At 45.6% G+C, this 11917-nt stretch overlaps 1 protein-coding gene across 3 annotated transcripts; it reads left to right on the plus strand.

The window, feature by feature from the left end:
* Positions 1-5964: 5964 nt before the first annotated feature.
* On the plus strand, positions 5965-7500 carry LOC119324412. 3 transcript variants are annotated; one of them, XR_005156919.1, is made up of 2 exons: positions 5965-6446; positions 7017-7500. XR_005156919.1 is itself a non-coding variant. In XM_037598202.1 (2 exons), exons 1-2 carry the CDS (start codon positions 6058-6060, stop codon positions 7445-7447), a joined length of 798 nt encoding a protein of 265 aa, XP_037454099.1. In that variant the 5' UTR covers positions 5965-6057; the 3' UTR covers positions 7448-7500. The 3 variants fall into 3 exon arrangements, 1 of the variants encoding a protein (XP_037454099.1); XR_005156920.1 differs by having other exon boundaries at positions 7044-7500; XM_037598202.1 differs by having other exon boundaries at positions 7039-7500.
* The last annotated feature ends 4417 nt before the right edge of the window (positions 7501-11917 follow it).

Here is an 11917-nt window from a genome sequence, read left to right on the forward strand (position 1 = left end):
CCCAGCAACGCTCACTATTCATCCAGAGGCAGCATTGATCGGCTTCAGTTAGCAGCAGGAGCGAAGGAATCGCTCGATCGCTCGGGTTCAGTAACACGTAGCCTGGAGTGCAATCGCTCGGGTTCAGTTAGGCGACGCCTCGCTCAGGTTCAGTTAGAGCCCAACATCTCGCACACACACGCGTACGTGTATGAGAGAAATGCGCATCGCTCGGTCCCCAACCACCCACCGTAACCGGGAACTCCCCGAAATTTTCCTCGCCCTCGCTTCTACCACGGTTTTTTCTGTCATGGGCGGCCCAAAGAATGACATGCAGCTGCGTATCCGGCCCGCCCAAGACGAAAAGCCTATTTTCTGTCATGATTTTTGTCATAGAAGTAGGAGCCCACCACATCTATGATGATACCGGGTTTTGTCACAATTATCGTTATAGAAGTGTCATAAGTATGACAGAAAAAAATTCGTTCGGCCCAAAATGTAACGGATGTGTCTTTTTTTTTGTAGTGCTGGATGTATTGGGCGTCTAATAAAAAATTAATATTGCAAACCAGTCATCATATGTGGAAGGAGCTTCTCATTTCCGGTGATCATTAATACTCATTTTGGATAGTACTGGTGTTTTCATTGGCTAATGCATTAAATACTACTAGCACATATGCCCGTGCGTTGCAAAGGGAGAGAAAATTATTGTGTCCCTCAAAACATTCACTAGCGCGACACACCAGCCTCTAAACAATTGCAAATCTTAACATGCTCCCTCTTACCCCTTCTTTTTACATGTGAGGTAAGAAGGTAAGAGTTAATCAAGCCACTAATTAATGATATCAACAACTCAGATCTATTATATATTCTTACCTCTCATGTGAAAAGTGGGGGAGAGAGCATGCTAAAACTGTTCCTGGATGATGCCACCCAACAATGGTAGTGGGGCAAATGCGGTGGGCTCCTGACCGATGCCGCCCAAGGCAGAAGCGCATCAATGCGGGCGTCGGCTAGTTGATGAGGTAGCTGATGAAGATCTGATGCTATGTTGTGTGCATGCATGCACCTTGTATACGTCCAACACCCACCCATCTAATGCTGCCGCCTTGGACACGGCTCCTGGACGATTTCATATGTCTAGGTTATCAATGAGAACTTTCATCGAAAAAATGAAAAGGGTCACGATAATTAGGGCGTCTGTCTGTATTGAGGTACACGGTAGCATCAACATTGACGACACGCCGAGATATTGAGACTGCTTCCACTGAAGTTTGAGCCAAAGGATATATATAGGCATTCCTTAAAAGATGTCTTCAGACGTAGTACTAATTAGAAATCAATCTGATATGGGTGGTGTCTGATCACATTGCACAAACATGAGATGTCCATGAGGGTGCGAGTCATGGAGGCAAGGACAAATCGGAGAAGGATGATGGAGGTCCCACATGTGCTCCATGAACTCTTGTACGTAGAGTTAGTTTTGTACCTTAGCTGGAATTACTATTCTCATAAATTTTTAAATATATTCTTCTCTTGATTTGTAGGCCTTTTTTTTGTAAGTGGGAGAAAGAACAATTTGAGTGTCGAACACTTTGATCATTAAAAGTCAAAACATATTCAGAATAGGGACGTGCGGCACGACGAAAAAAGGCTAAGTAATATAGGACGGAACGAGAAAACAACCTTTCCATGGGCAGGGTATATGCCCAACTCAGTGGGCTTGTGGAGCGAGCAGCTTAAAAAAAGTTTTGTCAAGAAAACTCTCTTCCACAATAAGACCGCGAGGGTTATTCCTCTATCGTACTGATTCCTATTAGGAACGCCTACGCGTAGAAAATAGTGGGCTGGCACAACATTGTACCTTAATCATGTATTTTCGGTTTTCCTTTTTCTTCAGCCTGTTTTCATTCTTCCACTTTCACTGTTTTTTCTTTGTTTTTTATGATTTCCTTCACTTTTTTTCCTTTCAGGTTTCATAAAAAAAACTTTTTTCAACGCGTGCCTACTTTTTTCACGTATAATGTACAATTTCTTATACATAAGGGAAATTTTTATTGCATGTGTTTAACATTTTTTAAATACGTGATTAACACTATTTTAATATTGGTTTTTTGTCTATATTTTTCTTACACCTTGTACATTGGTTTGTATATATCAGGAACATTTCTTTATAAATGTTTAACATTTTTGAAATAGATAATTACATTTTTTAAATAAATGTTTGATGTCTACTTTTTTTCAACACATGTCTACATTTTTTAATACACTTTGTGCATACTTTTATGCATGTTTAACATTTTTATCATATATGATTAACATCTTGTCGTATATACGTTTTGATGTCTATTTTTTTTTACATATTGTACATTTTCTGTGTACATATGAAATATTTATTATACAGGTTAAAATTTCATGAAACATATGTTTTGATGTCCACTTTTTTTAAAACACGTTGTAGAAATTCTATATACATCTGAAGCATTTTTATATATTTTTAACATTATATAAATACATGATTAACATTTTCCTCAAATACGTGTTTTGATCTCTATTTTTTCATACACATTGTACATTTTTCTTGTACGTAAAACAATTTGTATACATGTTTAAAAAATCAAATACATGATTTATATCTTATTAAAGTCTAATGAGTACTTTAAAACGTAAAAAATAAAAAGGAAAAAAGAAAGTTAAAAACATAAGAGAAAAAAAGAAACAGAAAGTACAAACAAAACAAAATAAAATATGTGAAACGTCATCTTTTCATATTGGGCCGGCCGACGAAAAAGGGCGAGCTACCTTCGCCTTAATAAAAGGTGGACATCCGCAGCACCACCGAACGCATTAGCTTGGCTTGTTGGTTGTGCGTCTGTTCCTCTATTAAGGAGACCACAGTTCAACTCCGTTTATGCACATGTTTTTTTTCTCTATTTCTAAAACGGACAGACGACGTACAAAAATCCCGTGTGACAAAAAAAATGGAGAAACGCTCCCCCCTTTAATATTAGATACAGATTTGCATGTTCCTCTTTAAAATTAATGAAATGTAGAATGAACGTAGTGGTTGGCTCCTCCCAATTTTTCAAATGGGCCAAGTGGGAGTTATTATTGCCATTGATTTTTAGTTTAATATCTTCAACCCAATCTCCACAACCTAGATTATGATGCAACTCCTTAGGTTGGTCGTAATGAAGAGCCCCCTTCCCCTCTCCCCTCTCGCGGCACTCCCGTGGGCGCCCCGAGGGGAACCCATCACGGCTGCCGCCTCCCTCCCCCCTCCTCTGCCCACCTCCCTCGCCGCCGCCCAGTGGGGCCACCGGGCGAAGCCTGGCCGGCTGGGGCGTCGGCGGGGCCTTCCTCTCCCCTACGTCCGTGGTCCATGGCTGGCACAGGATGGCTTCCCAAGCGGGGGCGCTACCCTATGCCGGGGGCTAGTGGCGCTCCGTCGGGGTGGCGGCGGGTCCCCTGGTGGCGGCGCGGTGGCGACCGAGTGGGCGGCAGCGGCGCGACGGCTGCGGCAGGTCAGATCGGGCGGTGGCGGGACGGCGCGCCTTGGCTAGATCCTCGCTGATTTGGTCCCTGGCGGCAGCGGGCGTCGCAGGGTCGCGGCGGAGGTCCTCACGGGCTGTGCGTGGAGATGGCTTGCAGCGGCGTGGCTGCAACCACGTGGTCGGCCGGTCTGCGTGCGGCGGCAGCGGGGCTTGCTCTGACGTCTGCTTGTCGGCGACTTTCTTGGGTGGGCTTCCTCCCTCCTCTGCGGATTCAGGTACGGGCTCAACAGGCAGGGGTGGTGCCATGGTGTGTCGTTGGTCCGCGCGAGGGCCTGCCACAGGTGGCAGGGGACTTCGGGAAGGGGGCTGGGGCGCCCCTCCATTGCATCTGGCGGCTGCACCGTGTAGCTGCCGGAGTTCCCCTGGCCTAGATCTGTCCGCCGAGGCCACCAATCCTACCAAGGTGTCCGCTTTGGGGTGGAAGGGAGCCTTCTGCCCCTTTCCGGTTGGCCGCATCTGTACGGTGTATTCGTGGTCGAGAGGACTTGGATGCTTGGGCGGCGGCCTGGATGGTGGTGGCTGGGGTGCTCGTGGGCGGAGCACGCGGCTCGGTCGTTGTCCGGTCACCATGGTCGTGTGGGCAGCATGGTGATTGGGGTATGTTGTTTAATGGTGGTGGCGCGGTGGTCCGTACCCCAATTTGGTGACGGTAAGTGTTGGCCGGGGTGAAAGCCCGCTTTGTGTGGTAAGGCCGGCGGCGGTGGCGTGCTAACGTCATCCCCTTCTTGAAGGCGTCGTCGCGGTATCTCACCTATTGCCATGGTGCTCCAGGGGAAATCCTAATCCTTGGATTGGGCGGTGGCGGCGCTCCAGCATCGTTCCCTTCCTGAAGGCACCGCATTGGAGCCCATTGTTCGTCATGCACGGCTTCTCCTCAGCGCGGTGGCTCATCCACGGTTGAGGGCTCCAATTACTTCATAGTAGGGCTTGGAGTTCATCCGATGTTTGCTTGGAGTTGTTTGGGGTGGTGTTGCTGTTTTCAGCGTCCTTGTATCTAGCCTTGAGTGTGTGTTGTTGTGTTCTTGTGGGATGTGTGTTTGTATCAGCTTGTTTGGTGGTGATTGCTTTATATATACAGCGGGGGGAACCCTTTTTGTGGTCGTAATGAAGAGTAACATATACTCCCTCCGTCCCAAAATTCTTGTCTTAGATTTATCGAGATACAGATGTATCTAATACTAAAACATGACTTGATACATCCGTATTTGGACAAATCTAAGACAAAAATTTTAGGACGGAGGGAGTACTATTATCGTGCATACGATAGTAGTGTACGATACAACATTCGTAGTGCATAATATCATATGTTAGTATCGGGTTCGGCTCCTCCGCAGTTCTAGTGTTACTGCGCATGTACTATAGTAACAACATCCGTCACCCCTGCCCAATCCAACGCCCATAAGAAACTGCTCGTTACCATGAAGAAGAAAAAAAAAGAACGAACCAGCTCGCTGCTTGCCGCACACACACTGAACTCTTGGCCAGAGAGCGGAGAGATAGAGGAAGGGGGGAGGGAGCAGATGAACTCTCCGCCACCAAGGATTAGGCTCTCCGACCAAGCCCTCTACCTTCCCGGTCGACGGTGCGGCGGCTGGACCTCCATGCACCGCGGTAGTGTCTTGGCCTTCCCAGGATTCGCGACAGGATGCTGTCTGCTGGTCTCACGTGCCGATGTCGTCAACGGAAGCAACTGAGGAGCCTTTGTCACGCCCGCCTTCCCCAGGTTGCGCCACCCGACGACCTTGACCTCGACGGACACTACCCGACGCCTTTGTCTTTCTCAGGGCAGGTTGCCCGTTTCCTGCCCTGACGGCCTCCCGTCGCACGACGCCACCTCCCGAGGCTGCGGACCCGAACCACTGTCAACCTTCCCGCGTCGCCCGCTTCCTTCGCCCCGACGACCTCGCCGCTCGCCGTCGGGGAGCTGTCTGATGTGGACACTCCACCTTTAGCAGCAGTAGCCTCTCGCTCGCGCATGTGATGTATACGGAGTAGAGGGTTTGAATCTTGCGGCTCAGCACGAGAGAAACAATCTGGATGACGGCACCTCACGTGCAAAACAATTTCCTCATAGAAATCGCAACAAAAAGATGTTCTAAAGCTACCTCAAAAACTTGATACGGGTGTCTACCCTCGAAAACACATATCTATTTCATATAAAGGTATAACCTGATTATTACAGCAACACCATATGGCTTTATATATTAGCCGGACATTTAACCTAACTTGGAAAGCAAGCTCCCTAACTAAACTCACGAGAAAACATGGAAAGGAAACCTGGACGCTATACTTAAACGGATTATATGATATATTCTAAGTAAACGCTTGTGTCCGGTGCACCGCCGGAACGTTGCGCCGGACGCCATCCGCGCACACACTCGTGTCGTACATAAAGAAGCCAGAAAATACGGCACGCACGATGTGGCCCCTACACAGGTTCTCTCTCCACCTTATCTCTTCATCTCCTCTCGAAACATCTATCTCTGTCTCGTCAATTCCCCACGAGCTAGCCCACTAATTCTCCATGGCTGCCATCGATTTTTGTTGCTACGCTCGGCCAACCTCCTCCCCTGTCGTGGCTAGCGAGCCATCTCCGATTCCAACTCCGCCCATCCCCGCGACGCATGGCGAGCGCGCCGCGCCGTTGCCGGCCTCTCCCGCAGCGCCGCGGACCCCTCGGGGCGGCTGGAGGTGCTGGGAGCGCTGGGGCGCCCGTGCTATGACGCGCATCGGGAGTTGTTGGACCTCCGGCGGCCGTGCTGCGACATGCCGCAAGGTCGACAAAAGCTGCGGCGGGGCTGCGTCAGGATGCTGGAACCGGCAAGATCCGGTGCTGCTACCGGCTGCGTCGCGTGCTGGAACCGGAGACCCCCGGTCCTACTATCGGTTGCATCTTGGGGAATGCAAGCTGCGGTGTGTTGTTGTTGCTACTAATTTTTTTGCTGCTTCTGCTGAGATTTTTGCTGGAACCATTTTTAGGATTTGCTGGAACCGGCTATCTTTTTGCTTCAACCGATTGCCAGAAGTTTTTGTTGCTTTAGATTTTTTGCTGGAACCATTATTTAATTTTGCTGGAACCGGCAAATCTTTTTGCTTCAACCGATTACCGAAAGTTTTTGTTGCTTTAGATTTTTTGCTGGAACCATCATTCATCTTTTTGCTAGAACCTGTAAATGTTTTTGCTTCAACCATTTTACCAAAGGTTTTTGGTGCTTTCGGAGTTTTGATGGAACCACCAAATCATTTTGCTTCAACTAGGTACTCGAGGTTTATGTTGCTTTAGATTTTTGTTAGAACCACCATTATGTTTTGCTGGAACCGCCAAATCATTTTGCTTCAACCAAGTACTCGAGGTTTATGCTGCTTTAGATTTTTGTTGGAACCACCATTATGTTTTTGCTGGAACCCGCAAATCTTTTTGCTTCAATCAAGTACCGAATGTTTTTTTTGGCGCATAAGTACAGGTGGTTTTAGTTTCTTTAGATTTTTTTGCTGGACATGGCAGTGCAGGTCGACGGCGGCAAGCCGGAGACGGGGACGCCGGGGATGTTGCAACTTGCAAGCATGGTGGCCACACGCTGGAACCTGCGTATATTGGAGCTGTAGCCATGGCGAGCGGAGGCAGCCGAGGCGAGCGCGGTGGCATGTGTGGCTGGCGAGCGCGGGTGGCGGCCGTGGTGGCCCGTGTGGCCGGCAAGCACGGAAAGCCGAGGGCAAGTGCGGTCAGCCGGCCAGCGTGTGTGCAGTCTGGCATGTGTGCAGCACCTTTTTCTCCATTTTTCAATCCAATGTTTGACTTTTCTGGAGCCAATTCTTTTATCGTACGGTTACAAATAGTTGTATCGGACGTACGCGCAGCGACCGGCCCAAATTTGGGCCGGCGCACCCGCGCTTATCATTGCCCTATATTCTAGCAATATAATCCATACAAAAGATTGACCTGGACTCTGTTGAACCGGGGCGTAGACTTCTAGTTGTTTTGTTGGTGGACCCCGTCCAATTTCCTTCAAGCATAGCAAACTTCACATGTCGTACGTCCGGTTTGCTGCGTGGTATACTGGTATCCCTTGTACGGCAGAAACAATAACAGCAAACACGGCTTGATCCTTGGCCTGTATTTTTTAAATAGATTTGATCTCCTTTTACCATACGAGCCACCATTATCCTTCACGCCACATGCACACAAAAGCACCCAAAATCCATATGCTTGTTCACGCTCATAGTGTACGTAGGCACAAGTAGTACTCCTGATTCTACTTTGACTTTACCTCGGCTAACATGCATAAATGTAATAGCAACCAAATCTTTCACCGTTTCTTCATACTCCTTATCAAACTACATGTACTTTGGTACATACGGACTACATATCTCTCTCACTTTCAAAAATAGTCCACCAACGACATTGCCAACAACTAATGTTACACCTTGAACACCATCCGTACCATATTCAGTCTTAGGTGTCGATATGGTTATATCACTGTCAGCCCTGGTGCCGCCTGATAATCCCCAAGTGCAGGGAATCATCATAGCAATTTCGAAAGATGTAAGTGATAAGTATGAAGTGTCAAACCCACAAGAAGCTAAAGATAAGATCAATATTCTCTCAAGTCCTATCTGCCACTGATACGACTCTACATACACCTACTTTTATAATACTTAAATGATAAGTATGTAAATAAAACTATGTTATGAGTATGAAGAGGATAACTTTTCATGGTATCGGAGAGCTAAAATATAAACTAGGTGTTGTTATCATAAAGTTAGAATATATTACTTAAGTATTATAAATAACGAGTGTAGAATAATGATGGGTCGGTGTGCGGAATTGTCCTAGGCAATTGTTAACAAGACCGGTATTCATTATTGCAATTTCATATGAGAGAGAGGCATAAGCTAACATACTTTCTCTTCTTGGATCATGTGCACTTATGATTGGAACTCTAGCAAGCATCTTCAACTATTAAAGATCATTAAGGTAAAACCCAACCATAGCATTAAAGTATCAAGTCCTCTTTATTCCCATATGCCATGACCCACTTATCCGTGTTTGTGTTTCAATCACTCACGCAAGGCAGACAATAAGCAAACCATGAACATATTGCAAACCCTACAGCGGGGATCCCTCACGCTTGCGCGACATGGAGGGCACCATAAGACAACACCAATAATAAAACATGCAACTCAAACCAATCTAGATCATCAATCAACCCAAAGACAAAGGAAATTTATTCAAAACATCATATGATGGCAACACATCATTGGATCATAATATGTGGCATTAAGCACCATGTTCAAGTAGGTGATTACAGCAGAGTGCGGGAGAGTGTACCGCATAAAAGAGATGAGGATGGTGATGTTGATAAAGACGATCACCGTGGCGATGATTCCCCTCCCGATGGCACTCCGGCGGCACCGAGAGAGAGGAGGAGAGGTTCTCCCCCTTGTGCTTCCTACTCCATGGCCTCCCCCCTGGATGGGGAGAGGTTCTCCCTCTGGTCCTTGGCCTTCATGGCGATGATGGCCCCTTCGAGAACCTTCCCCATGGCCTCCGGTGATGATGGCCCCCTCCGGCGGGGTGCTAGAGAGGGCCCAGATTGATTTCCCATGGTTCTGAAGGCTTGTGGTGGCGGAACTTCCGATCTCTCCTTTGTTCTGGGTTTTTTTAGGATTTATAGGAGGGGTTGGCATCGGTTTCACGTCAAGGGGGCCCACGGGGAGTCCACGGGGTAGGAGCACCCTCCCGGGGGGTAGGGCGCTCCCTCCACCCTCGTGGTGGCCTCGGGACTCCCCTCCGGTAGCTTTTCGTTCCAGTATTTTTTATGTTTTCCAAAAATATTCTCTGTTGATTTTCAGCACATTCCGAGAACTTTTATTTCTGCACAAAAACAACACCACGGTAGTTCTGGTGAAAACAGCGTCAGTCTGGGTTAGTTCTAATCAAATCATACCAAAATCATGTAAAAATATTATAAACATGGCATGAATACTTCATAAATTATAGATACATTGGAGACGTATCAGCATCCCCAAGCTTAATTCCTGCTCGTCCTCGAGTAGGTAAATGATAAAAGAAATTATTTATGAAGTGTGAATGCTAGCAAGTGCACAGGTTTGACCAATGATAATTCCAGTCACCTTTTCTAGCATCATTATATATCGTAACAGTAGCTCAACTCATAAAACTTCTCATAATCAAATAACAAGCTATTCACATGTCAAAGTACATATAGATCATAAACTTTCTTGAAAACTAACAAACTATGTTCTCAGTCATCAAACAATTGCAATTCATTTTATTTTCAAGAAGGGTCTATGTAAGAGCTTTGATTTAGCAATTCCACATGCTCAACTATCATTTAATGTTTCACAATTGCTAAAACTCACGTGATATTTATGGGTTCAAAGTTTTAATCGGACACAGAGAAAGGTAGGAGCTTATAGTTTCGCCTCCCAACCTTTTACCTCAAGGGTAATGTCAACAACAATACTTTATGAAAACCTACATCCAATTGGATATATATATCCGGATCACTCCAACACAAAGTGCTTGCCAAAGGAAAAAGCGTAAAAAGGAAAGGTGATGATCACCAAGACTCTTGTATAAGGGTAGAAGATAAAAGTAAAAGATAGGCCCTTCACAGAGGGAAGCAGAGGTTGTCATGCGTTTTTATGGTTGGATGCACAAAATCTTAATGCAAAAGAACGTCACTTTATATTGCCGCTTGTGATAAAGACCTTTATTATGCAGTCTGTCGCTTTTATTTCTTCCATATCACAAGCTCATATAAAGCTTATTTCCTTCACACTAATATATCATACATATTTAGAGAGCAATTTTTATTGCTTGCACCGATGACAACTTATTTGAAGGATCTTACTCAATCCATAGGTAGATATGGTGGACTCTCATGGCAAAACTAGTTTAAGGGATGTTTGGAAGCACAAGTAATATTTCTACTTGGTGCAAAGATTTGGCTAGCATGAGAGGGAAAGGCAAGCTCAACATGTTGGTTGATCCAAGACAATATAACTTCTATTCGGATATAAGAAAACATAACCCATTAAGTTGTCTTCCTTGTCCAACATCAACTTTTTAGCATGTCATATTTTAATGAGTGCTCACAATTACAAAAGATGTCCAAGATAGTATATTTATATGTGAAATCTCTCTTCCTTCAATATTCTTTCATGAATTGTTCAAGTGACCAATACTATGTGAAGGAAATATGCCCTAGAGGCAATAATAAAGTTATTATTTATTTCCTCATATCATGATAAATGTTTATTATTAATGCTAGAATTGTATTAACCGGAAACATGATACATGTGTGAATACATAGACAAACATAACGTCACTAGTATGCCTCTACTTGACTAGCTCATTAATCAAAGATGGTTATGTTTCCTAACCATAGACATGTGTTGTCATTTGATTAACGGGATCACATCATTAGGAGAATGATGTGATTGACATGACCCATTCCGTTAGCCTAGCACTTGATCGTTTAGTATATTGCTATTGCTTTCTTCATGACTTATACATGTTCCTGTAACTATGAGATTATGCAACTCCCGTTTACCGGAGGAACACTTTGTGTGCTACCAAACGTCACAACGTAACTGGGTGATTATAAAGGAGCTCTACAGGTGTCTCCAAAGGTACATGTTGGGTTGGCGTATTTCAAGATTAGGTTTTGTCACTCCGACTGTCGGAGAGGTATCTCTGGGCCCTCTCAGTAATGCACATCAATATAAGCCTTGCAAGCAATGTAGCTAATGAGTTAGTTACGGAATGATGCATTATGTAACGAGTAAAGAAACTTGCCGGTAACGAAATTGAACTAGGTATTGGATACCGACGATCGAATCTCGGGCAAGTAACATACCGATGACAAAGGGAACAAAGTATGTTGTTATGCGGTTTGACCGATAAAGATCTTCGTAGAATATGTAGGAGCCAATATGAGCATCCAGGTTCCGCTATTGGTTATTGACCGAGAATAGTTCTAGGTCATGTCTACATAGTTCTCGAACCCGTAGGGTCCGCACACTTAACATTACGATGACAGTTTTATTATGAGTTTATAAGTTTTGATGTACCGAAGTTTGTTCGGAGTCCCGGATGTTATCACGGACATTACGAGGAGTCTCGAAATGGTCGAGACACAAATATTGATATATTGGAAGCCTATGTTTGGACATCGGAAGTGTTCCGGGTGAAATCGGCATTTTATCGGAGTACTCGGAGGTTACCGGAACCCCCCCGGTGACCTAATGGGCCTTATTGGGCCTAGTGGAGGAAGAGGAGAGGAGGCCTAGGGGCGGCCGCGCGCCCCTCCCCCCAAAGTCCGAATAGGACAAGGAGGGGGCGGCGCCCCCCCCCC

The sequence above is a fragment of the Triticum dicoccoides genome, chromosome 6B, assembly GCF_002162155.2.
Source record: "Triticum dicoccoides isolate Atlit2015 ecotype Zavitan chromosome 6B, WEW_v2.0, whole genome shotgun sequence".
Taxonomy (NCBI): Eukaryota; Viridiplantae; Streptophyta; class Magnoliopsida; order Poales; family Poaceae; genus Triticum; species Triticum dicoccoides.

Excerpts from the sequence above, each read along its gene's own strand:
- LOC119324412 (XM_037598202.1), top strand. The coding sequence starts at position 6,058 with ATGGCTGCCATCGATTTTTGTTGCTACGCTCGGCCAACCTCCTCCCCT. Across the intron at positions 6,447-7,038 it reads CTTGGGGAATGCAAGCTGCG|TGCAGGTCGACGGCGGCAAG; the intron begins GTGTGTTGTTGT and ends TGGACATGGCAG.